Source organism: Setaria viridis, chromosome 5 (genome assembly GCF_005286985.2).
Source record: "Setaria viridis chromosome 5, Setaria_viridis_v4.0, whole genome shotgun sequence".
Taxonomy (NCBI): domain Eukaryota; kingdom Viridiplantae; phylum Streptophyta; class Magnoliopsida; order Poales; family Poaceae; genus Setaria; species Setaria viridis.
In genome coordinates, this window is record NC_048267.2 from 40,920,488 (window position 1) to 40,946,821 (window position 26,334).

Sequence of the window (26,334 nt, forward strand, 5' to 3'; positions counted from 1 at the left end):
CTTCCATGTTCACCCTCAAGGAGTCTTCTCCCTATTTCTTTGCTTGCATATTATACTTGAAATATGGAAAAATATCCCCAAAACCCTCATGATTCTTCAGGATTTTAAAACCTCACCACTTATTTCGTGGCATTTACACTCAAGTTTCCTGTGTTTTGAAACACCTGTTATCATAATCCATGCTGGATTCCCAGCCTCCAACTAGCCTGCAAATCAGTTTCTCTACTGGTTTTGGCGCCATGGATGGTCAGGCTCCTACCCTGTTATTTATTCTAAGTTACACCTTCAATTTCATTGACTATAACACATTTCGGACTTGCCCTACAAGAAAATCTAACATGATCTTCAAAGCCGGTTCCATGTGTTCACCATCACTGATATTTGACTTCCAAGATAAGCTCACTGCATACCTTGCGCTGTACAGTCACAACTTCAGCTCTCCATGTGCATAGAACTCGAGGGTTTCTAAGAGGGGGCGGTAACGCTTTGTTCTGAATCATCATTTTGTGCTGGATAGAAACTGTAGAGTTCCTCTGAGGCGCTAGCCAGTGCCATCAAAGTCAACACGCTCTCCAGTAGCAAATATATCCCAGAAAAGAGCACTACTGAAGTACAGAAGCGACGTCAGTATCAAAAACCCACGGAAAGAACCCATCCGATCAACAAAAAACCCTGCTCCAACAGTTCCTAAAATGGCAGCAAATGTCCCAGCTGTATTTGACATTCCTATCACAGCACAATTGTAGATTAAAACTAGTTAATGCAACCGAATAAAACGTTATAGCTGAAGTGAGGAAGGAACATATTTACTATTTAGTACCATGTAGGACTCCAGCATATTGTGGGGCAATCTCCTGATATATATTAAAAATGAATCAGATGGGAAAAGATGATCCAATTGAGAAGAATAAGAGTCACTGAACTAAGGTATGAAAATTTAGATACCTGTAAATTTACTAAGAAACCTGAGTGGCCAAAGGATTTCAGACCAACAGCAATTGTAAGCCATGCTGAAGCAATAATCGGACTCTTTGCTGCATTCAGACCAAGCAAAGCAATACCAGGTCCTAGAAAGCCAATTGACTGCAGGAAGAAAAGTCAAATAGTCAGGGTTTAGTTTTAATCCCAGCAGTTAATGCATACATCTGAAGTGAAAAAGATAAAAAAATTAATATCAATGAAAATAAACTGCCAATGTTCATGTAAGACTTAACATATGTTTGGTTGATTTATCTTGTGAAACCAATTACCAGCAGTTAGAGCACAGCATATCAGGAAGTATGTTACATTTGTTAACAATGTGGATGGGTGTACAAGAATGTATGAATAAAATAAACAAAAACTTTCCCGGCTGTTCTGCTACATTTTTTTGAATCAACATACCTGCATTATCTTCCGTGTTAAAGTAATGTTTGTACCATTTCTAATAAGCATGTCCGAGACAAGACCAGCCACATAACCTAAAACTGCCATCATCACCCAGGGGAGTGCACTGAACCATGCAGCTTCTCTCAGATTGACATGATATATCTGAAAAGCATAAAAATAATATCAAGTTGAATACTGGGAGTGTTAATTTATATATTCAGAGAACATTGAAAAAGAATGAAGACTTACTGTTTTAAAATAGACTGGCATCCATGAAAGGATGACAAAATAACCCTGAAAAAAAATCATGACGCTCAAGATATTGTCCATAAAATGTGTCTTTGTATGTCAGAGTTGTAAAGAATTGGTGAAAAGTAGATATTTATAGGAGTTACCCAGCTATGCATGGCATTTGCACTGATCAAAGCCCATGTTGGCCATTTGGAAAGTAGTTTGCTGAAAGGGGGAACCTTCTTTGTTTTTGCACTCCCGATTGGAGGTTTGACCAATTTCTGACCTTTGGTTATATACTCCAGTTCATATGCTGATATCTGTGCATGTTCACCAGGTGTGCCAGATATAGCTGGTATCCACACCAACACCCACAGAAATCCAAATAATCCAAATATCACAAAGGGTCCAAATATTCCAGTTCGTGACATGATAATTGGGGAAAGAAGTAACCCAATGGTATTGCCAAGCTGAAAGCCAGCCATTGCAATACCCACAGCACTAGATCTCTCTGTGTTAGGAAACCACCTGTAAGAAAAAGGCCCAATGCAAACAGTTACAAAAATCTTAACAGAAATGACGCCCAGCCAAACAACAATATGTTGTGGGGACTGGGGAAAAGCTTGGGGATGAATACAACTAATCAAAAGGAATAGAATTACAAAGGAAGATACCTCAACACCATGTTGTTCATGCTTGGGAGTGCCACTCCTTCTGCAATACCCAGCAAAACTCTGGTAAAGAGAAACAACCAGATAGAGCGACCAGCAGCCCAAGGAGATAGGAATGTAGCCAAGGACCATAATGCTACACCATAAGCCATGACTCGCTTTCCACCATAGTAGTCAACAAGTGCTCCACCAATTATAGGCGACATCAGGTATCCCCAAAGAAAGGATGACTGTTTGCAGTGCCAAAAAAACACAATGGCATCACCATATTGTTCAAACAAGATGCGCAAACCCATGCCCTTACTTTCTTATGTGTATTTTTCGGTAAATCACTTCCGCTGCAGCAGCCTGAGTGAGAAATATGAAGTGCTACACAACTTTGGAGTGAAAATTCAAACCTTATGAACCATGTTTAGTGCTTTACTACGTTTGCAGAGGCAGAGCAAATGAATATGACACCAAAGGTGTCATCTCGAGCCATACGAGCACGCTTTTACTCAAAATTATCACTTCAATTAATCATTCTAACATCACATTATTAAAACGGCGATTACTGCAATTGTGCACTCTGAAAACCAGATAGTTCAATGAGAATTGCTTGCTAGTCAGTACTTAGCAGTAGTCACTAGCGCAGGTGGAGCCAAACATAATTCATCAGAATAATCGGAAGCCGGGTACCTGCACGACGCCGGCGAATGAAGGTGTCCAACCGTACGCCTGGGAGAGCGGCACGATGGCGACGGACATGACGACGCGGTCGGCGTTGCAGAGCGCGAGGGCCAGCCCCAGCATCGCCGCCACCTTCACCCTCTCAGACGTCACGAACTCCGCCACCGCCGCCGCCTGAGCCTCGCCTCCTCCGGAGGCCGAAACCCCCGGAGGTGTTGGAGCGCGAGGGGGCCTGGCCGGAGCCCGGAACTGCCGAGGAGGATGCAGGAAGCGGTCGTTGAGACGGTGGGCCCGCCATAGAGGCGGAGGCGAGCCTCGGGCGTGCGCGTGGGCGGGAGGCGGGCACTGGCTGCGGCGGCTGGAGAGGACGGGAGGAGCGGGAGGCGGCGGAGGCGGGCGGGTCAAGGGGAGCAGTTGGCCGGGAGGCGTCATCGTTTGTCTTCTCCGTCGCGGAGTCACGGGGGTGGAGGGGGAGCCGCGGAGTGGAAGTGAAGTGACGATCCTGCTGAAGTGGGTTGGTGGAGTGACGTGTCAAGTGCGCGGGCAGAATACACGGGCCGGTCAGCCCATTAGGGCCCATGAAACATATTAGTACTTTTCTTTTTTCGTTGTTTTTTCCTCCTTTTTATTTCCAGGCATAGATTGATTTCTTGATTTTATGTTTATACCTAGGAGGGAAGAAGTTTTTTTTTTAGTCGCTGCCTCGCTGGTGACCTTGGGTTAGATGGAGGGCAAGGGAGATGGGAGACAGTCAGAGCAGTAGTGCATTGGCATTGCAGGCGGCTAATGGACGGGATTAGTGGCAGGGAGCAGCAAAATTGGTGATGGTGACGCTGGCGGGAACGGAAATATGTAGGACCAGCCATCATCATACAATACAAGGCAAAGGTCCAGGACTCAGGTTTCTCTCAGGGAAGAAAAGGTAGAACTCAACTAAGCAAAACTAGGTCTCAAGCAAGAAATTGTTGATACTTGATAGTACTTGAGTAAATATATGGACACTAAGCTTGACCAATTACTTCAACAAAAGGGCTTCATGTGGATCACCACTCTACATTTCCTTCTGGTTTACCATAATGTCGAATACTAGAACCTGACGAGCAAAATCTAGCACATGTTCACCCAAGTTCAGAAAAAAAGCATCCGATGCAGAACAGCAGAAACATGGACCGTAAGACAGCAGCAGATTAGCATCGCACTAGTCACCACACCAATCAGGTCTCTCCGAGCTAATACAAAAGGGATCTTTTAAGAATAAATAGCGAAGGTAACATCAATCTCAACCTGTGGATCCCCACCCTGCTTCCAACCGCAACCGTGCTTCTCACCGTGCAGGTCCGGCCGCCGCTTTCCCAGCCCGGGCAGTAGCAAAAGCACCAATGAGGCCGCGTGGGAGGATCTTCGCGTGAGGAAGCACAAAGGTGTTGAAAAAATTCTCACGGCTCATACAGGCCACGCCGTAGAAGGATCGACCGCCCAACGGCAACCCCTTCTCCTTGAAAAGCTTCAGCACCTTGAGCCGGGGCACCAGCCTCCGCTCGATGCTGAACTTGAGCAACGATGGCCCTCGCGCAACAGCCTCGACCTCCATGCCGGCCTCTTTGGTCAGGAAATCTACCGCACGTCGCAGCCGGTCCTCGGAACTCGCCAATATGGACGGCATCTTGGCCACCGCCATCGCCACCTGACTGCTGGACCAGCCGAGGGACCTGAGCAGCTCCATCTTGGCGGTGGCGTTCTGCCGCCCGATAGAGTAGGCCACGACGAGGGCGTGGCGGAACATGGGTGTGCCCCGGGGCACGCCGAGCTCCTCGGCGCGCGCTATGACTGCCTTGAGACGCTCCTCGGACCCGGAGAACAGCCGCGGGGCGATGGAGGCCACTTGGGCAATATCACGAGCACCTAGGCCGCACTCGCGCAGCAACGCGGCTTGTGGCTCGATCTTCTCGACGCTCCGGCGGAGGAGTTGGGCGTCCCTCCTGATGGTGGCGTGCAGCTTGGTGAAGGAGCCGAAGAAGGATATGAAGAACGCGAGACGGGAGACGTACACCGGGCTGGCGAACACGTAAGGGACGAGCGGCACGAGGCGGGCGATCTCGGGAGTGGAGAGGCCGATGCCGCGGAGCTGGGAGACGCGGGGGGCGAGGGTAGACTCCACGCTGAAGCAGAGGACCCGCGGCCTCCGGGCGATGGCAGCGGCGACATCGGCCTTGGAGAGGCTGAGGCCGGCGAGGAAGGCGCGCACGGCGTCGGGCTGATGGGGGGTCTCGAGGTGGGAGAGGAGCTTCGAGGCCTTGACGGCCTGCGATGGTGTGAGGCCGCAGTTGGCGACGAGGTAGCTCTCTGCGACGAAGCCGGCCGGTGGTGATGCGGTGGTGGTGGTGGTACAGAGGAGGCGGAGGCGGACGAGGGAGAAGAAGGCGGCGCCGGCGCGGACGGAAGAGACATTCTGGAGCCGTTGCATTGTGGTGGGCGGCTAGTGGCTGTTCTGGACTTCTGGTTTCCCCTTGCTGCTTTTTGTGATTACTGCCTTACTGGGCTTGCTGCGCGCATCCGTAAAGATGGGCCAGGCTTTCCCCACTTGCGATCCTGGCTTTAGTATCAGTAGTAGTATCTTCAGATCAAACCATGCAATTAATCCGCGATTGGGAGTCCAGGCTCCATTTAGGCCTTTTGTTCACAACCATTTTAGGTCTTAGCCAAATAGAGTTTCTGCTTGGCCCAAGTAAACCATTTGGCTGGGATTTTAGCTCCACATAAATTCTTTTGATTTGAAATTAAACACGTACTAAATTGCTTGGACCTTGAAATGGAAGTTGTGTGCTAAACACGCCTTCTGTTGACCTCTAAAATTTGGTGGGGTCAAAACTGAAGTATGCGAGGAATGGCGAGACAATTCATGCGTGCGATAAGCATATGAACTTATGCTGCAAATTTTTCCAAAGAAGATGTCTGCGACGACCAAAATTTGCGTGGCTGTAAAAAAGGAAATATTGGTCAATTATATAAGGAGAAGAGGAGGATTATATAGATATGGTATGGATTAGACGGGTGCATACCAAATTCTCATCCTGAGCAAACAAAAAAAAAACTCATCCTGCCGTTGGCAGGTGGTGGTCCAGTAAAGCATTTAGGGGTGTTTGGATACCCCGTGCTAAAGTTTAGCACCTGTCACATCGGACATTCGGATGCTAATTAGAAGGACTAAATATGAGGTAATTATAAAACCAGTTGCAGAACTCCTATGCTAATTCGCGAGATGAATCTATTAAGCCTAATTAATCCATCATTAGCAATGGTTACTGTAGCACCACATTATCAAATCATAGACTAATTAGGCTTAATAGATTCGTATCGTGAATTAGACTCCATCTGTGCAATTAGTTTTATAATTAGTCTATGTTTAATACTCCTAATTAGCATCCAAACATCCGATGTGACATGTGCTAAACTTTAGCACGGGGTATCCAAACACCCCCTTACTTTGCGCCTCGACGCGCGGCACAGCGCGACATCTTCTTTCCCCGCGCGCTCGATGTTCACGCCGTCATTAGTCTTGGAACTTGGAAGGCTAGCTCAAAGGTCATGCTCCTTGTAACCTGCTGGAGCCCTATATAAGGTGGCACAAACCACACGATCGACGAAAGCCAAAACGCCAAACGGTACACCCGATCCGATCGAAAGGCGATAGAGATCGAGAGGAGGATCGACGTCGACGCCGTCACCGGCGAAGGTAGGGCATGGGGTTAAGGAGGAGAGGGCCACGGGCACGACGCCGGTGAAGGTCGTGCGAGGGGTTAAGGAGGAGGAGAAGGGTATGGACCTCACGCCGGTGAAGGTATGTCGTGGGGCTGAGGAGCAGAGGGGCTCGGGCACAACGCCGATGAAGGTCGTTCGTCTGGTTGAGTCCGAGGAGAGGGGCACAGGCACCTTCGTCGGTGAAGGTAGGGCGAGGGGTAAAAGAGGAGGAGAAGGGCACTGGCTCGACGCCGGTGAACATAGCGAGTCGGGTTGAGAAGGAGAGGGGCACGGCCCCGATGCCGATGAAGCCATGAAGGGAGAGAATCAGGAGAGGGGCACGGCTACGTCGAAGGTAAAGGCCAAGGCTGGCAGAGGTGGCATCCACATCGATATCAAGTTTTGGTGCCCGACGGCGGAGGACGTGTTCTTCCGCATCAAGCGCGACGGGAAGATAGGGCGGCTCATGAACATGTACTGCGACAAGCTCTCGATCGACCACTACGTCGCAGCAGAATACGGCCCGAGCGGACGCCGGACGAGATCGGGCTCGAGGACGACGACGCGATCTTCGTATATCTCCACCAGCATGGGAGTGTGCATGAAAAGTCATCGAGGTTTTTCGGGTTTAATCCGTTGATCGGGCAGCGCTTTTCAGATTGTTGCACTTATCCGAACTTCGTGTGGAGTTCTTACCAAGTAATGATTAGGATCGTGCCCGTGCGTCTTGGGTTACTTGTTTGAACTCTTGGATTCCTTCATAGCTTTCATTTGGGCTTTTGTTGCTTTTCCAGCTGCTAACTTGTCAAACTCTTCTTGTCTGAAGATTTAGAAAAAGAAAATCTGTCACAATTTACCTCAGAGGTTTAGACCAAGTAATCACTACTTAGTATCAAATAAGAAGAATATAAATTAAAGAAGCCTTCCCAATCTAAAGTCTCCTATTTCTCTTAAAGTCAACCCCTCTCCAAGCTTGCCGTGCAGCCTCCTATACAACAGTTGCACTGATGATCTGAGAAGGATTAATTCTGACAATAATACCTGAAGGTGGAGTCTTGAACGTCTGCACTTGAATTTCCTATCTAAGCTATAATCTAAAGGTAGAATTTTTATATCTGATACACTTCTAACGACCTAATTCAGTAACCGATACAATTCAATAAGAGAACAAGGCCATCCCAGGATTAGCAAGCTTTGGACAGTTCTAATCAGGTGGGAACTCTTCACAAAATGAAGCAAAAGAGGAAATCAGAAGTCCGAGGTAACATTGTGTATCAAGAACGGGGAGACAAGTTTCAAAGTTTCACGGTACTTCTCAGTTTCTTAGTTTGTCGTGCATCTGAACTTTGTGTGATGTTTTTCTTCTTATCTTATGATTTGTTTGGGCGGTGTTCATGCTCTTAGAATCTGGTGCTGCGTGACATTATTGGCGGTGTTGTGTTTTCTGAATTGTCGGCGTCTTGAAACTTTGACATTCAGATCGTGATTTGTTTACGTGGACAAGTAAAATTTGATATGTCCTTGTTGAGAGAAAAAAATTAACTGCGGTAATTGAGGATGGTAGAGATAAGTTACTCCGCATGTGTAAACTGAGGGTTGAGATTCGAGAGTAATCATAGTACACGTAGAGCACATTGACTGGAAATCAAGCATAGACGAATCCAGGATAATTATTAGTGTATCAGCCTGCATATGTGCTAGTAATATGCTAATCCAAAGGCTTATCACAAATAGCTATACCAACACGCCGTCTGATCCAAGATCGGACGCCTCTTAGTTTTCCAGCGCTTTCCTTTTGGATCTTGGAATGCTATCGCCGCCCTAGCCCCCTGGCTACATAAATTAGTGTGGCGGGAACGAAAACTAACCTGACATCAGATCAATCCGAAGGCGATCTAGAGAGGAGCGAGGATGCCGCCACCGTCGTCGCCGGCGAATGCGGAGCCCGTGGTTGCGGAGGAGGCGAGGGGCACCGGTACGACGCCGACCGTGAAGGCCGAGCCGGGCGGTGACGGCGCCCTCATCTTGATCAAGGTGCAGAGCCAGACCGCGGAGGACGTGTTCTTCCGCGTCAAGCGGAACGTGAAGCTGCGGCGGCTCATCGACATGTACTGCGGCAAGCACTCGCTCCACCCCAAGGCCGTCAAGTTCGTAGGTCCCGACGGCCGCTACATACGGGCCGAGCAGACGCCGGAAAAGGTCGGGCTCGAGGACGGCGACGAGATCAGCGTGGTGCTCGACCAGGAAGGCGGCGGCGGGGCGCCGGTGCACGCGAGCCAGATTTGTGCGTGAAAAGCCGCCGAGGTTTTTCTGTTTGACCGGCTAGTAATTTCCAGTTTGTTGCACATGAATCTGAACTTTTTGTGGGGCGTTCTTCTTGTCGTATGATTTGTTTGGGATCTGCTGGTGCGATGTGACGATTCACAATGTGTTTGGCGGTTGGTTGCTGAATTTTTCTGCATGTTGAAAACTGAACGCGCGTTCTGAATATGATCTGGTTACGATAAGGGTTTGGCACTCTAGAATCTGGATACGACCAAGCTTAAAAAATGGAAGGGACCTTTGGGCTTGAGTGAGAGTGCTTAGTAAATTGGGCCGTAGTCCAGGCTCCATTTAGGCCCTTCTGTTCACCATTTAGGACTTGCCGAATAGAGTTTCTTCTTGGCCCAAGTAAACCATTTTGTTGGGATTTTAGCTCTGCATAAATTCTTGAGTTGAATGAGGTGTGGTCATATGCAATGCTAGTATTTGGTTGATCAATTTGTTTATACTATTTTAAATTACGTACGTACTCTCTTATTTAAACTACTCTGTTATTGCACAAATTGTAAATGCTGCATGGATCTCAAAATGGAAGCTGTGCTAAACACGCCTCGTGTAGTTGCGTTGACCTCTAGACTGCACTTGACGACACGTCGAAGTGATTCAAAACTGAAGTGACTCACGCCGTCTGATCCCAGATCGGACGCCTCATGCCTCCCAGTTTTCCCGCGCACTCGATGTTGACGCCGTCATCGTCTCATCTTGGAATGTTATCGCCGCCCGAGTCCCCTGGCGAAATAGATAAGTCGTGGGAACGAAAACTAACATGGCACACCAGATCGATCCGAAGCCGATTTATTTACAGAGGAGGATGCCGCCACCGTCACCGCCGGAGAATGTACGGCCCGGGGTTGAGAAGGTGAGGGGCACGGCCACGGCGGCGCAGGTGAAGACCGAGGCTGGCGAAGACGACGGCGGCCTCATCAACGTCAAGGTGCAGAGCCAGATCGCGGCGGACGTGTGTTCTTCCGCATCAAGCGCAACGTGAAGCTGCGGCGGCTCATGGACATGTACTGCGGCAAGCACTCGCTCGACCCCAAGGCCGTCCTTTTCCTGGATGCCGAGGGCCGCCACATCCGTCCAGCTCAAACGCCGGACGACGTCGGGCTCAAAGACGGCGACGAAATCGACATACTGCTCAAACAGGACGGCGGCGGCGGGGCGCCGCTGCACGCGACGTGCGAGCCGGACTCCTGCGTGAAAGCCGCGGTGGGTTTCCGGGTTTGATCGGGCGGTATTTCTCCATTTTGTTGTGCACGCATCTGCACTTCTGTGTGGCGTTCTTCTTCTCTTATCATTTGTTTGGAATCTGGAGCGGTGTGACAATTTGGTTGGCTGTTGATTCTGAACTTACTGCCTGTTGAAAACTGAATGCACATTCAGATCTTGATTTGTTCACGTGGATCATCGACTCTTCTTAGACGACGTCTGATATGATGGTAAGGGTGCTTTTGGGCATGATAGTGCTTAGTCCAATTGGGCCGTACTCCAGACTCTATTTGGGCCCAAGTAAGATATTTCGTTTGGAGTATCATGGAAGGTTAAATGGCAATGGCGTGGTGAGGTTACTTAAGCAACACGACGCCTTTAACCAACACGATGAACAAGGGGGAAACTGGGCCTGTTTCCTTCCGTAGCTGCCTGGAGTACCGCGTACGCCTCGACCAAATCTAAACGTGCAAAAGGCAACTACGGGCTACGGCTGGACCGATCCGTGGCGCGTCTCGGCGTGGCCACACAGCCCACGAACGGTCGTCGTGCACCGCGGCGAGGCCCCCGCTCTATCTTCTCCGGTGCCACGTGGCGCCACGGCGGCGGCCGGTTTATCTCGTCCAGACCTGCATCCTCCGTGTGATCCATTCCCTCCCCGAGGCCGTGCTCGCTAGCTGCTGCAATTGAAAGCACCAGCTGATGACCACCAAACGTTAGCGCACGCAGACAATTTAACAGCTTCAGAGTGCCCAGACGTATTAGGCCCTGCTCGCTAGCGTCCGGACCATCACAGACGACACCTGCGAGGAGCGATGGAGACCGTCGCGGCGGCGAGCTACGCCGGCAGGGCCACCAGCGCCACCCGCTCCCCGACATGCTGCGCGGCCATGTCCTTCTCGCAGTCTTACAGGCCTAAGGTACGGCACTCGTTTTCGCTTCACTGAGAGTAGCGGCTCGTCACGCAGCACGTGCAGATAAGATTTTGCTGATGGCTACTGTTGTGTCGCGTACGCACGGCAGGCGTCCAGGCCGCCGACCACGTTCTACGGCGAGTCGGTGCGGGTGAGCACGGCACGGCCGCTCTCGGCGAGGCAGTCCAAGGCGGCGAGCCGCGCGGCGCTCAACACCCGGTGCGAGATCGGGGACAGTCTGGTGCGTCGTGTGCATCGATCGTCAGTATAAGCTGTGTGCGCGCCGGTGCGCCGTGCCATGCTAGGAGAAACCTGACGCTGACCGCGTGCTGGGTCTGTGGCTGTGTGTGTTGGGGTGTGGTGTGGCAGGAGGAGTTCCTGACCAAGGCGACGCCGGACAAGAACCTCATCAGGCTGCTCACTTGCATGGGGGAAGCCATGAGGACGATCGCCTTCAAGGTCCGGACGGCGTCCTGCGGCGGCACGGCCTGCGTCAACTCCTTCGGCGACGAGCAGCTCGCCGTCGACATGCTCGCCAACAAGCTCCTCTTCGATGTGTGAAACGAGTGATCTCGCGCTGCATATGTCTGTCTCGCACCGAAAAATTCGCTCATGCCCGTTCTCTCTGCCTGCAGGCTTTGGAGTACTCCCATGTGTGCAAGTATGCCTGCTCTGAGGAGGTCCCCGAGCTGCAAGACATGGGTGGCCCAGTCGAAGGTACTGCGAGCTGGATTGGTTTGTTGCCAAAATTTTGGCAAGCCAATTTTTTACCACCGTTTGGTTCACATTTATCTTACTAAATTATTGGCAAGTTTTTCCCAACTTTTGGCATGCCAAATTTTTTGCAACAAACCAATGAGGCAGTGCCATTTCTTCCCTCACTGTACATGACCAAAGCTTCCAGCATTTGTAACATGACAAAACAACAATAGAAAACGAGAGACCGGCTACTACCCCCAATATGTTTTTACCTCAACTAGAGAGTTGCAGGTTTGCAGTGCAGTGCTCAGCGCTGCTATTACTCAGTTCTTCTGCATCTTCAGAACACTGTAAATAAATGAAATTGCAAATCAACAGCAATATTCCTTACCAAATTAGCATTCTGTCTTCTTGGATTCTAGTTTCAGATGTATGCGCTGATCTGTCTAAACCTGCCACCTTACCCCAACAACTAGGGATATTCTCGTTTTGACCGTAGAAATGCAGAAGGAAAAATAAGGAAGTAAGGCTTTGTGATTCAGACCGGCTAAACTTCTCATCACATCTCGCAGGTGGTTTCAGCGTTGCGTTCGATCCCCTTGACGGTTCCAGCATTGTCGACACGAACTTCACCGTCGGAACCATCTTCGGCGTCTGGCCCGGCGACAAGCTGACTGGAGTCACCGGCGGCGACCAGGTCGCCGCTGCGATGGGCATCTACGGCCCTCGCACGACCTACGTTATCGCCCTCAAGGACTGCCCTGGGACACACGAGTTCCTCCTCCTCGACGAAGGTGACCCTGAATGTGCAATCAACAATGACTGAGCAATTGCAGAGTTGCAGTGTGTGATGCAAGTATAATCAAGATATTCATGAACGTTGCAGGCAAATGGCAGCATGTCAAGGACACCACGTCCATTGGGGAGGGGAAGATGTTCTCTCCTGGTAATTTGAGAGCAACGTTTGACAACCCTGACTACGACAAGGTGTACTCTCTTAGCAGTCATTACTGCTTTTTTTACTTTCTTCAAATAGATCTCGATCACCTGTCTAATTGAGTATCTACAGTAACATCTTTTCGTCAGTCTGACTTGTGCAAAAATGTGATCTTTGCAGCTCATCAACTACTACGTCAAGGAGAAGTACACATTGCGTTACACCGGAGGAATGGTTCCTGATGTCAACCAGGTATATGTCAAAAAAATCCTTAGCTTCTGCAAGTATGGTTCGCACCTTACAATGCACGAACATATTTCTTCCTCAAACCGAGCAAAAATCATCAGAGAGACTTCTCTCAATTCTCAAATGACATGGCAACAGCCAACAGTTCATACTCATTATTCAGTACTACTACACATTCCAACACTGATCAGTGACATGATCAAACTGTCAATCAATTCTACAATTTTCCCACCAAAAGAGTCCATTTTTTTCTGACAAGGCAAAGCAAACTTTTGAGAACAAGAATTTGGTTTGGTGTGTGCCAGTAAATGCCTGGAACTGTAGTGTTACTGCAAGCCCATGCTAGTGACTGTGTTGAGCATTGAGCTGTACCTGCATCTGCTTTAAGCAAGGCCACGCCAACACAGCAATTCCCTACAGTGAACCAAGTTCACTTTAGGTCCCTTTTCCAGTGCTACTTTCAGTGTACAGAACTTACGTGACCAGCATGCATGATGCATTGATGCCTGTGATCGAACGATGACGCAGATCATAGTGAAGGAGAAGGGCATCTTCACCAACGTGACGTCCCCGTCCGCCAAGGCCAAGCTGCGGCTCCTCTTCGAGGTGGCGCCGCTCGGCTTCTTGATGGAGAAGGCCGGCGGGCACAGCAGCGACGGCAAGCAGTCGGTGCTGGACAAGGTGATCAACGAGCTCGACGAGCGCACCCAGGTGGCCTACGGCTCCAAGAACGAGATCATCCGGTTCGAGGAGACCCTCTACGGCTCGTCCAGGCTCACCGCCGGCGCCACCGTCGGCGCCGCCGCATAAGTTTTGCTGCGATATAGTATGACATAATTAAATGTGCAAGCCGTGTCACCATTGAGAATCCAGTTGGTGACCGACGCGGCGACACGTATACAGATGGCTTGCAGAACTCTCCCGCAAGGTAATTTTTGCATACGGTTTGTATCAGTATTCATGCATGGCAGCACTCGTGTCATCAGATGTCTGCATGTCTCGGCTCTCGCCGGCGTCTCTGCAGCCTTACTTCTTTTCGATGCTGCCGTGTATGGAACAGTCCTGCAACAGAGGCCATGTCCCAATGTTTCAGCCATACTGGAACAGTACGTAGACTGTCAAGAAGAAACAGTACAGCAGTACTAGCGCCATAGAGTACGCCGGTCGAGCAGGCAGGCGCTTGGCTTGCGGCCGGCCATGGCCCTCGAGGTACCTGCTAGACCAACAAAACATCCAGTGCTGCAAACCTGACGAGACTATTGTTCCACGACCGGCTCTATTGTTCTTTCGAGAAGATGTTTCAGGGTCAGGGCTATGGAGATGCATGATACTGTGAGGCAAGTTCAGATTGATACACGGAACTACAGTGCCGTTCATGGTATAGTCCTCTCCGGTCGGCATACGCACACAAAGGGGTAGTGCAGAAAAGGTACGCAAGTTCACTGCTGCCTTGCCTGGACCATTCCATCGCGAACCGGACGCTCCAGGGTTACCGTCCAGACGTACAGCGTCCAACACGTCGCCTGTTGATCGTTGATTGCACAATCGATCGATCGAGTACACACACGATGCCCGGAGAGCCCCAGCCCCGGCAGGAAAACTACAGCCTGCGGAGCGGTCGTGTCCTGTACGATCGAATATCGTGTGTGCCTCCGTTTCCGAGTCCCTGTCACGTGTCTCCGATCAGCTAGCACATCTCCCTCCATGCAGCGGCGAGAGGGGCTAGCTCTAGCTCTACGACGTCCGTCGAAAGAACACGCGACACGGTTCCAGTCCGGCGGCAGCGCGGGGAGGACGGAGGTGACCGGCGGCCGTCGGTGTCGCCCCTGCCAATGCAAAAACGAGGACGAGGCCCGGAGGCCGTGCGTGGCGTAGGCCGGTAGGGGCAGAGGGGGACACACGGGTACCACGCTAATGGCGATGCGGATGCGGCCGCATGCGCCTCGTGTTCTCTCGGTCCGCGAGGTGTCCGCCCTCCTCGCGGCACCCGGGTACGGCGGCGCGCAGTGTCGTGCCGCCGATGTGATCCCGACGACGCGACGCCTGCCCGGCCGGGCCGGCCGGTCGGTCTGCCCCGTCGCGCTTTATTTGACAACCCCCGGCGCTGGATGAGGCATTGAGGCGGCCTCGTGCTTGCCGCTTGCCATCATCATGCGCGCGATTCCGATTCCGCTGCGATCTGGCCGCGGCCGGTGCGCGGCAGAGCGGTCGTTTTTACCGGCTGCCGCAGGCAGATGCGGCAGGCTATCGGCCGAGGTGTTTGGTCCAGCCATCAGTCTGATGGTAACCTGGTTTTGCAGCCTGGTTTACAGGTGGCTCGTTGCTATCCGGCCGCTGGCATGATTTACCATCTCGAGGGCTTCCTCGTCGCCATGTCTAATTGCGTAGTCAGCATAACAGAGCTGTGGTGATGCATCCTCGCGGAATCTCGTGGGAATGATGGCTACCATGTTGAGCTTTATATGGTGTCAACTGCCGATCACTCCATCCCAAAGCAATCGGTGTATTTCTAAATGTCAAAGTTTCATGTTTATGTTTGTAAGAGTGCCACATAAGCAGTGTATTTATTTCATAGATGAAATATTTCACACAATGCATTGTTTCAGCTTTTGTTGTTTCAAGGATTACATGAAAGACACAAGTATTTTGAAAACTATGTATACATGGTTTTCATGCCCATGAAACCAGTTTATTATCTCACCTCATAAATAGTGTGCTATGTCATCATAATTGACTACATGTCACCTATTTATTACCCACAAAATTGCCATTAAGAATGATCTAATAGTCAACAGGAAGAACATCCCACCCGAACTGCGGTGATAGGTTGTGGTATAACCACATTAATGACATTGTTTTTAGATAAACCTGCAAAGCTCGTTTAATTCAGAGAAACAAAGCCATCGCCAAAGACAAATTACCTCATCTAACACCAAATCCCAATACAAGAGTAAATTATGGTATAGCCATAGACGAACAGCTCATCGTTAATGACCGTCACAGTTCAGTTCTTGGTAGCATACTTTTACAAAGTAGTAGTTATCTTTTATGAGAAAGTTGTATTGTACACCAGTGTTTTGTGTGCTCTCCGTACTCCAATTTCGATTCCACCACCGCTTGTAAATCCAAGGCCACATGAGCTTCTTCTTCACCTCCGGTGAGCTCTCTAGCAAGGTTGGCAAGGTTAGTGGTTAGGATTGGAGTGGTTAGGGTTCAAGATTGGGGTTGGTATTGGAATTGCCGGAGTTTGCGGTGCCCAGGGGGAAGGCTAAGGAAGGTAGGGCAGCCGACAGAGGTGGTGGGCGCAGTGGCGGTGAGGTCGGCAGCACCATGGTAGAGGTGGTGGGTGCGGTGAGGTTGATTGGGCCAGGTAGGCGCGGGGGCAATGAGAGTGGCGCGAGGGCGGGAATGTTGGTGCCAGGAGTCGGAGCTCCGCACCCGCCCGGCAAGTCCCTAGCCCGACGTGGTAGGGCGGTGGCATGTGGGGCGGAGGTGGGGTAGGGTAGAGGAAGAAGAAATCAACTGCTGAAAGGTTTAAGACGTTGCTGGAGGTTGAGGACGGCTGGAGGTTGAAAATGACCGGAAGCCATCCGACTCCATCTTATGCACTGAAAAATCGAGTGTCACGGACTAGAGAAATGCTAAGTGCCCTGTAGACACTCCCTATCTTTATTTTCCATTTATTTTCAAAAAGGGAACAGAAGCATTAGGGTGAATGGGGTGCGTATGCCCTCTGGTGGTTAAACAGTTGCATCAGGCCTCTCTAATATGCTTCCAAACTTGGTGCTAGCAAAAAAGATTATAGGCTCCCTCTCCCTCGTCATGAGTTGCAGGAACACTATGGTGCAAAATCGATATCAAAATAAAAAGTTGCAAATCAAGTTGGGCATGAAATCTCGTTATGTGGAATTAAGGACGAGAAGAGTGGTCAATATTTGAAAGAGTCGAACAAAGTTACCTTGCCAATTGGAAGAAATTCCATCATCACAACAGAAGGCCTTGATCAATCAACTCGTCGTCACTGACCGTTGAAACAATATGGTACTATACATTGTGACGATTTCAACATACTAACCTGTATTGTCTAAAAATTTGATAAACTACCTTAGACGTGTAAATGACTTCAAATAAATGTCTTTCATATAAAATTTGGCTCTATTATCCAAAACCGTGTAGAAAGGTTATGAATTTCTGAAACAATTATTTCAATTAAAAATGAGAAAATTATCCGTTTAGTCTCCCAAATTATAAAATTCGTACTCCCAAATGAGCGGGCACAAATAACTCATGCGGCTCTAATCAGTAGTTCTCCACAGGAGTACGAATGAGTGCGCGGACACAGAGTGCTTTCATAGTGTGGAGACCAACACAGTCTGATCTGAGGCGATGTCGAGACCAGCTTGCCGGTCGGGACAAAGCATTGCGGCATGGCCGACGGGCCAACATCGGTCAGAGGCAGCCAACACAAGTCCACAGTCCAAACGCGCCTGTATCTGCTGAGCAACACGTTCAGAATCAGAATACAGGTGGATGAGCGCACAGGGGTCCAGCCGAACGCCAACGCCTGTGCCGCTGGACCTGCTGCCACTGCCGGTGGGCGCCGCGGCGCAACGCAACGCCAACAGCAACAGCATTACCCTGCTGGCTGAGAGGGAAATGGCAGGCAGAGGCACCGAGGCAGCGCAGGAGAAGAAACAAGGCCGGCCGCGGCCGGGGGACGTCCGCGACGAGGCGACACCGGTGGAGCCCCACGGGCAGGGCAGGGCGGCCGACGGTGGGGGCGCCCCGCCCTCCCCGCCGCGGGCCAGCCGGAGGAATGCGGGAGGAGCCGCCTTTAACGGTTTCCGAGGCGGCGGCAAGCACGACCTCCTTTAAGGACCAATCACGTGCAGTGGACGGGCCCGAGCCTAGTACCACCGGTATCGGGAGGCCATGGCCATGGCTTGCTCGCTCGCCCGGCCGGCCGCCGTCCGTGTCAACTTCTCGGGTCGCGTTGTGTCTCCGTGCCTCCGTGGGGAGGAAATTCCCCGCGGTCCAACCGTCCAAAAGAGCAAGCGGGTGTGACCGGCGGTAGGCCCCTCTCGGTTGACACAAAGCCGTGCTGGTCGTGTGGTCCGGCACCAGAATTAGAATGTGTTTCCCTCCAAATTTAGATGTAAACCTCGTCAAATTGCAGGCGATGGAACAACAATGGCTCATGGAGAAAACGCTGATGATTGAACATGCGAAACGATGGGATCACGAGGTACGGACACGCAAGAGGAAATCATGACGAGAATACGAGATGCGTGTTATCCAATCACCCCCAGATTAACAAAAATAACGGCTTAAATTACAATACGCGAAGATTTATGGCTATAACCCCGAACCCTCTCCTTGAACAGCAAGCAGCAGCAAGGTAACGTGCAGATCGGCAGAGGAACCTGACTGGCTGGCCGGCGCCGTAGGCTAGTACAGGCGCAGCACGCTGCGCGCGAACGACTGCGTGGCCAGCGGCCGCCCGGGCCCGGCCTTGCTCGGCAGGCCGCCACCGCGCGCCCTCGCGCTGCCGCTCCGCATCGGGGTCAGGTAGAACCTCAGCATGCCGTTCTCCGCGGCGGCGCGCCCGGGCGAGTAGCGCGCGCTCCGGTTCCGCTCCAGCGGCGGCGCCTGCGCGTGCGGCTCCTCCCTCCGCCGGACGTTGCCGCTGGCGTCCACGTAGCTGCGCCTGGAGCTGCCGAGCCCGCCGCTGTTGCTGCTGAACGAGCTGCGCGCGCTCAGATTGCTGTTGCACCGCTGCATCTTGGGGTTGGCGCCGCGCACGCGCAGGTCGGGCCACGGCTCGGAGAAGGAGCGGTCGGCGATGTCGGATGGCCCGCCGCTCCTGCGCCCGGCGGCGCGACGGTGGATGAGGCCCCAGAGGCTCCACGCCTTGCGCCACCGGCGCGGTTTCTTGGCGGGGCCGGACAGCGCCGCCTCCAGGCTCGCGGAGATGTCCTCGATGAGGGAGTTGGAGCTGAAGCCGCGGTCAAGCAGGTCCTCGGCGTGCTGGAAGTGGTAGAATTCTGAGCCGCCAATGGGGGACTCCTTGCCATTGACAGCTGCGGCCACTGCTCTTGGGTCGGGGACCTCGAAGGACGGCCTTCGCACTGAGCTTGAACGCTCCAGGCTCCGGCGCCGTCGGCTGGAGGAGTCGAGGTAGTAGTCTCTTGTCTGCAAGGAGCCACCTGGCGGCTCGGGGTCGAAGTCGTCTTCCACGGGGATTTGGCCATCGGAGCGCTCGACGATGTCAGTCGGCGTGTCCTCCAGGACGGAGAGGATGGGAGGGAGGCGGGAGAGCGGCGGTGGTGCGCGCCCGAGGCCAATGCCGGCGCCGGCGCCAAACAGGTACCCGTCCCAGGACGCGCGGGGCTCGTCCCACGAGAAGCCGGCGTCGTCCACGGACATGCGCGCCGCGTCGAGGGAGAAACGCGGGTCCGTGTCGCACGAGCGCCGGCCACCGGCGAGCTCGGAGCCTGCCTCCCCGCGGAGGCGGCGCCGGCGAAGGAAAGACGGCTTGGAAGGCTTCTCAGGAGGAGGCATTGCTGCGGCCGCGGCCTTGCTCACGGCAGCCTCCTTCTTGAGCTTCTGCTTGCGCCGCCACTTCTGCCACTTCTTGCTGAACACAGAGGCGGCGACCCAGAAGCTCCCGGCGATCTCTTTCAGGTCTTTGGGCGACGCCTTCTTGGTCTGTGACGACTCGAGATCAATGTGATCCTTAATGGCCTTGCCTTCCCTGGCCACATTGCCTTCGGCCTCCACCTCGCCGGAAATGTCCATAGCCACAAAGGGCTCCTCGTCAACCACCGGTATTATCTCGTCGGTCTCCATGACCACGGGAATGACCTCGTCCAAGAAATCATCAGGGATGCATGGTGCCTGCGGTGGAGGCTGGACATCGGCGGCGAGCGCAGCCGCTGCGGCCGAGGACGAGGCCGGGAACGCGCCGAACGCCGTGCCGTCGCGGACGCGGTCACGGTCGTCCTGGTGGAACAGCGCCCACAGGGTGCTGCGCCCGCGCACGTCGCACGAGTGCCGCTGCGGCTCGTCCGCCCTGGCTGCCGCAGCAGCGGCGGCGGCGGCGAGCGCGTCCCCGCCGCGGCCGCACGAGAACGACTTGCACCGCCGGAGGTCCGGCGGCTCGGCCGGGCCGGACGCGGACGAACCGCCGGCGCCGAACGGCCTGGCGAAGAGGGACCGGATGGCCGAGGTGGACTTGCGCCCCGGCGCCGAGGCCGCGGCGGCGGACGCCTCGAGCCCCTGGAGGCGCTCGCGCAGGCACGCGGCGCAGAAGCCGGTGAACGTCTCGCCCGGGTGCAGGTCGCAGCTCGTGGACACCGACCGCCGCGCGGGCGGCGCCGGCGGGTCCATCTGCAGCGTCGTCATCTCGCCCCCCGGGCGTCACCCCCCCCCCCCCCCCCCCCCCCCCCCCCCGCACACACACGCACACCCACACCCCCCCGACGTCACTGTGCGGCTAGTACCGTTGCACCATTGCACTCGTGCTGCTGCGGGGAAGAGGGAGTTGCCGGTGCTCAAGGCCGCGCGTTTTGTAGAGGCGTATCGGACAGGGTGAAAGGGGTGAATGGAAGAGGAGAGAGAGGAAAGTGAAAGTTAAAGGCGAATCACGGGCCCCGGCGAGGCCGAGGCCTCTCGCTCGCTCTCTCTCTCTCCTCTCGTCGCCTCGGTGTCTCTCTCTCTCTCTCTCTCTCTCTCTCTCTCTCTCTCTCTCTCTCTCTCTCTCTCTCTAGTTCCTTTTGCTTTGTAGCTCTGGGCTCTGGCGTTCTTGGGGTTCGTGGTATGGTGTTGCTTTGCTCGCTCATCCTGTTCTTTCTCTCGCACACATCCTGTAACCTGTAGGTGCTGTGTCCGTCCTATCGGGATTTGCCTGATCTAAAAGGCGATTATATGGGCATAATCTGCACGCGTGTGGTAAAAAACGTCACTTTGCTTGAAGCAACGGGCGAACGGCGTGTCCGGTGTGCGTCACTGTTTTTCCCCTTTCAACCAGTGACGAGCAAGCATGTCGTTATACTTCTCGTACACTGGTAGTTTGGCACTTGACGTTGACGATCGGTCTTTTGCAGCTACGTGTTCCACTTTACTATTACATCAACTCTGCATTTGCACAAGTGATGCTGGTACTTGAGAGAGCTGCTCATCCAAAGATCACCGTCAGCTGGTGTGATGCACTGAATGAGCTGCTGACGGCGGGTGTTGCTGCTCTACTAAGCTCTATAGATGTCCATGCAGCACGATAGCCCGGCACGAAACCTGATTTTTTTGGTCCGGCCCAAGGCCGGCCCGGCCCGTAGCTCATCAGGCTCGTGCTGGCCCGGTTCGATCCTCGGCTCGACGGGCGGCCCGGCCTGGCACGATGACAAGGAGGCGGCCCATTAAGACCCGTTACCAGAAAAAATCAACCGGCGCAAACCCTAACCATTCTCATCTACCCCGCCGCCACAGTGCCACCCTTCCGAGCTCCGCATCCGCGGCTCCACCCCATGACCATGTCGCCTCCCATCCGAGGCTCCGAGCCTTCGACCTTCCCTCCGCCCGCGGCCTCCACCGCTGTTCGCCGCCGCCCTCCCTTACGGCCTCCGCCCACACAGCCGTCACCTTCCTCCCTCGCAGCCTCCGCCCTCCGTCAGCACCGCCGCCGTCCCTCGCGACCTCCACCGCTGTCGCCTTCCTCCGTAGCGGCATCCACTCCACCGGCGCCGCCTCCCTGACTCCCTCCCTTGCAACACCTCCACCGTCGCCGGAATAGTGGACAGTCGCGGCAAGGGATCTGGCGGCGACATGGGGCCCGCCGTGCCTCGCTGGGCCCGATTTCGGCCGTGCTCTACGGGTCGGCCCGGCACGAAAAAGGCCTTTCGAGCCCGTGCTTGGGCCGCCAGTGAGGCCCGTGGGCGGGCACGGCCCGGCACGACGAAGTCATCGTGATGGACCAGGCCCGCATGAAAATTAACGGGCCTTGTCGGGCCCGTGCCGAACCGGGTGGGGCGGCCCGAAATGGACATCTATAATGAGCTCCCTACAATTCAGCAGCGCTAGTATCAGTGAGAGAAGACTTTGCTTTGACTCGCAGCATACAAGATTCACCACGTATTTCCGATGCCAGTTCAATTTCACCTTATCCGGTCAAAGCACTTGGAAAAGCATTTTAGCATCTCTAAGAAGCTTTTGTTGACAAGTTGGTGTGAATTGCGCTTTTCCCCCAGCTTTCCCTTTCTATCCTCATTTTCGAGCTCCCACATGCTTAGGGCCAAAAGCGCAGGGCCTAATCGGTCATTTCCCACCAAGGCTAGCTCATGCAACGATCCAAAGGGAGAGAATAAAACCAGCCCACACCCCCTTCCCCTCTACTCCAAGATTTGTCCTACTAGCCTGGCAAAAGGAAGCACCCAGAATTACTGAAAAGTGTTTTGCCGCTAAACCATGGCATCTGATCCACGGTCCCTAGGAGGTTAGCAGCTTTGATCATGGCGCTCTAGGCACATGACAGGAGACCGGGGTTGTCGCCTTCTCGAGCTTAGGGAAGTTGATTAAACCATGGTACCTCCTCCTTTGTATCTGCGGCTTTGTTTTGTCTAAGACTTTGGTGAACTTGTCTGATAGTGAAATTAATAAAGAAACCGAAAATGAGCAGACACCGGACAGCCAGACACTGTTGTGTTGCTCCGTTCTCGAAAAGAATTGAGAGCACTCCGAGGAGCCTAGATTAGGCGATTTAGCTGGTCTGATTGAGGGATTAGAAAATGGCCGGTGCTAGATCTCTGTTCAGAGCTTCAGATACTGCAGAAGCAAACAAAACTGGTTGCTGGCGAGCTCACGAGCCATGCTCTGTTTCACATTATGTCGTCTTCATTCTGTACTTGATCACATCGTTCCCGGCGAGATAATGGCAATCTCAAAAGTCCAACGCGTTTTCTCCATCCTCCTTTTTGAGCTGCGGCGAGCCAAGACCGATCTCTTTTTTTTTCCCACCTGAGAGCGTGAGAACAGGGCGCCTTTGTTTTTTAATTGTTTAGCTCGCACGGTTGATCAGACAACACGGACATGCAGAGATATACACTAGCGAGTAGCGATCGCCATTTCTGTCACCTCATTTGTACTGAAACCGAGCCGTGATTGCCTACAAAACTAGACCTGAAACGCCCGGATTCAAACGGGAGCCAAAGGCGAGCAGGAACCAGCGGGAAAGAGCCGATCATGGTGGCGCGGCGTTTCCCGCGGCGCCTTTCCAATTCCACCCTCGCCATTTCCCGCAAAAGGCCAGCGCAAGAAGGGCTGCTCGGCTCACCGCTCGGGCGGCGTCAGCGAGAGCGCTGGCGCTGCGACTGCCACTGTGCAAGGCTGCCGCCGAGACGCCAGGACAACACCAACCGATCCAGGGGCGCGTACAGGGCAAGGACGGACGGGCAGCCGGGCAGGGACGAACGGCGGGCACGAGAAAGCGTCACGCAGCGGCAGGGGGGCGCTCATGATTGTGGTAACATGCGGGAACGATTCGCCCGGCTCGGCTTTCCCGGCCGAAACCCCCGAGCTGGCGAGCTCGCTCGACCGCGCACGGTGCCGCCGGCGCGCGGGGCACGGACGGATCCGATCCATCCCCCTGGAGATCGCGTGGCGTCGCGCGTAGGTAGCCGGGAGGGACTCGGGGGAGCCCTGATGCTACTGCTGCTGCCACTGCAAAGCGGCCGAGGAAAAGATCCGCGTTCTTGGTCTTGGCGAGGGGAACGGGGGGCGCTTTACCAAAATTAGAGCTCGATCGGTTCGGGCGATCCGCGCCGCTCTCCTCACCTCGCCTCGCCTGTAAAGGCAAAGCTCACCGCACCGCATCGCTGTTCTTTTTCCTCCGCTTGTGCTCCGAACGCTTACTTCCATGCGGCGCGGATCCCTAGCACGCGGCGAGGTAGAGGTAGCAGGCTAGCAGCAGCGTGGGACGGAGGAAGGGCACCAGCATCACAAAGCGACGCTTTGGCGTGATTGATGCTAGCTAGCGTGGTGGCATCACGCCGCGTCTTGTTTTCGCAGTGGCCGGCCGCGACGGCCACCCGCGACCGTGTGTGCTTGGAGCTTGCTGTGCTCGTCTGCCGTCTCGTTGCTTGGCGTGAGCAGGGACAAGGCCGGCAGGGGGAGCGTATTGCGTATAGGGACATGTCCTTGTTGCATAGAGTGTTTTGGAGTTTTGGACGAAGGTTAGGTGTGTGTAAGATCGTGTATGCTGGTCCTGCCGGCCGCTGCTGGGGAACTGATCGGCTGAAAAAGGAAGGAAATTGCAGGAGGCTGCTGCTGTGGCAGCGTCGCTGCGGCCTGGAGCTGGCCTGCCTGCAGGCTGCAGTAGAGCGCAGCTGCACACTGCCAGCCTCCCTCTACCTCGCTACGACTTTTGTTTGCATTGAACCATATTTATACCTCTAGGCTGCAGCGACGCAGGTTGTTACTACTATTGTACAAGGAAAAAACAACGTTTCTACACGTCGAATCTTTGCTTCCAATGAGCACTGGAGGTGATTGTTTTTGACAGAAGTGTTCGTTAGATGTAACCCCGTCTGTAGCACTACGGTTTTCCAACGTCGAAAATCTTGGCATCTTGAATCTCGCCAACATCCAACTGTGCAGGCGGAGTAATTGGATCGTGATCAAACAGCTGGGAGAGCCTGCATCGGACATGCTATATCTTCCTCTCGACTTGGAAGCCACGGAGGGAATCCGAGGCCAGAGCGGGATAGAAGTAGAACGAGCATCCACAAGACCTCAACCAAGCGAGTAAGATAGTGCATTGGCTGGTATGAGAATTACTACTCGGACTGAAAGCAACGGTTCAGGATCAGACGGAGAGAGCAGCAGGAAAGCCACCAGCGGCCACAGCGGCATGCCTCGAAGCTCGCGAAGAGTGGCAGGGAGGAGGGCCCCCCAGCGGACGAGAAAAAAACAATTTCTTTTCCTGGCCTCAAAGCTGGGCGTGTAGTAGTATTTGCGTCGCATGGGAATCAAATCGCCCAGCAAGCGGCTGCCCAAAGCGCTGGGGAAAGCAACGGGCTCCGCAGCTTTAATCGCGCCTCTTTTCTTTTCTTTTCCAGCCACGGGCGACGACGCCCCGCGCGCGTCGCAGCCAACACAGCAGATGGTAGCGTAGCAGCGCGCCCGGCGTACAGGATGGCGTCGTCGCGTACGGGTAGTCAGCTGGCAGCACGGCGAGAGCGCCAGGCCGCCGCACGAGCACAACGACGGCGCACGGGCTGCGGCGGCGGCGCGGTGGCATGCAGTGTGGGTGTGTGACGAGCAGGCGCGGCGTGTTCGCGGGGGCGGGGGGGCTCGCATCTCGAGGCACCTAATCTCGCATCATGACGGGGTTTATGATGATCAGCGACCGCTTTTCGCACCGAATCATCATATTTCATGCGCGCGCGGGTGCGGGCGGGGGCAAAAAACCCTTTTCCGAATTCTTTGCCTAATCATTGCCGTCCCGCTTGGATCGCGGGGGCGCTGTCCCGGTGGCCGGTGGAGCGCCCGCGGCCCGCCGCCAGCTCTCCTCCAAAGCGAGCTGGTCAGAGGCATGCGCGGAGGTGACGTGTGCGGTGTATGTGCTGCGGCTGGCCTCGTCAAAGCTTCAAAGAAACGAACTCGCCAGACAGGGTCATGGCGTCATACAGACGTAGGTTTTGCAGCCTCCTCGTGCAAAATACCGAATTGGGCTCCGAGGGAGAGGCATAGCATAGAACAGAAACCATTTCTGATCGATGTCACGAAAGGAGAAGCTGGCATGCCATGCCAACGTCTGGAGATTACGTTGTTGCAAAATTTCACCGAGCATGGTTGTGGACAGGCCCATGGCGACAGAATGGAAATTTGAATTTCCCCTTAGCTTCTGAGATGAAACGCACTGGGCCCGAGCTTGGAAAATATACTGAAGACGCATCAAGCCACCAATGATCCTTCTGCGCTCAAGTGCTGAAAACACACACCAAAGGGAATCTTTAGCTTTAGCGCCAAATTATGGATGGAAAGAACTTATACATTGACTACATAATGTACAAGCACGTGCATGAATCTTGCTCGCAAAAGAAAAAAGGAAGTGCGTGCATAAATCATTCTGCAGGAAGCATGCAGATTCCACTTATTTTGTATGGCTCCCTGCTCTGAGATATCATTTACAGGTCAACAAATTCAGCTCAGCCGCAAAAGCACAAGGTGCTTCTGCAGCTTAGGCAGAGTAATAACTGAGAATCTGGAGAACTCTCATGATTCATAGTCAGATTATCGTAAAGGTCTTTTTTATGCCAAGTCCGCGCGTCTCCAGAAG

At 53.5% G+C, this 26,334-nt stretch overlaps 6 protein-coding genes across 6 annotated transcripts; 3 read left to right on the forward strand and 3 right to left on the reverse strand.

Moving 5' to 3' along the window:
* Positions 1–72: 72 nt before the first annotated feature.
* On the reverse strand, positions 73–3,410 carry LOC117857570 (probable anion transporter 3, chloroplastic). Its single transcript, XM_034740308.2, has 8 exons — positions 2,949–3,410; positions 2,274–2,500; positions 1,764–2,127; positions 1,618–1,662; positions 1,384–1,530; positions 946–1,083; positions 821–854; positions 73–726 (listed from the first exon to the last, which is right to left on the reverse strand). Exons 1-8 carry the CDS (start codon positions 3,369–3,371, stop codon positions 542–544), a joined length of 1,563 nt encoding a protein of 520 aa, XP_034596199.1. The 5' UTR covers positions 3,372–3,410; the 3' UTR covers positions 73–541.
* A 473-nt stretch (positions 3,411–3,883) lies between these two features.
* Positions 3,884–5,442, reverse strand: LOC117857572 (uncharacterized). Its single transcript, XM_034740310.2, has 2 exons — positions 4,988–5,442; positions 3,884–4,918 (listed from the first exon to the last, which is right to left on the reverse strand). Exons 1-2 carry the CDS (start codon positions 5,401–5,403, stop codon positions 4,264–4,266), a joined length of 1,071 nt encoding a protein of 356 aa, XP_034596201.1. The 5' UTR covers positions 5,404–5,442; the 3' UTR covers positions 3,884–4,263.
* Positions 5,443–8,588: 3,146 nt separating this feature from the next.
* LOC117856543 (small ubiquitin-related modifier 1) lies at positions 8,589–8,990 on the forward strand. Its single transcript, XM_034738883.2, has one exon. It carries the CDS (start codon positions 8,589–8,591, stop codon positions 8,967–8,969), a length of 381 nt encoding a protein of 126 aa, XP_034594774.1. The 3' UTR covers positions 8,970–8,990.
* Positions 8,991–9,810: 820 nt separating this feature from the next.
* LOC117856544 (small ubiquitin-related modifier 1-like) lies at positions 9,811–10,226 on the forward strand. Its single transcript, XM_034738885.1, has 2 exons — positions 9,811–9,933; positions 9,978–10,226. The coding sequence occupies exons 1-2, from the start codon at positions 9,811–9,813 to the stop codon at positions 10,224–10,226; spliced, it is 372 nt and encodes a 123-aa protein (XP_034594776.1).
* A 655-nt stretch (positions 10,227–10,881) lies between these two features.
* On the forward strand, positions 10,882–13,974 carry LOC117858624 (sedoheptulose-1,7-bisphosphatase, chloroplastic). The gene is made up of 8 exons (XM_034741734.2): positions 10,882–11,128; positions 11,232–11,363; positions 11,492–11,677; positions 11,758–11,839; positions 12,394–12,615; positions 12,708–12,808; positions 12,939–13,010; positions 13,533–13,974. The coding sequence occupies exons 1-8, from the start codon at positions 11,024–11,026 to the stop codon at positions 13,812–13,814; spliced, it is 1,182 nt and encodes a 393-aa protein (XP_034597625.1). The 5' UTR covers positions 10,882–11,023; the 3' UTR covers positions 13,815–13,974.
* Positions 13,975–18,273: 4,299 nt separating this feature from the next.
* On the reverse strand, positions 18,274–20,423 carry LOC117854638 (protein OCTOPUS). Its single transcript, XM_034736870.2, has one exon. The coding sequence runs from the start codon at positions 20,406–20,408 to the stop codon at positions 18,453–18,455; it is 1,956 nt and encodes a 651-aa protein (XP_034592761.1). The 5' UTR covers positions 20,409–20,423; the 3' UTR covers positions 18,274–18,452.
* Between the last annotated feature and the right edge of the window lie 5,911 nt (positions 20,424–26,334).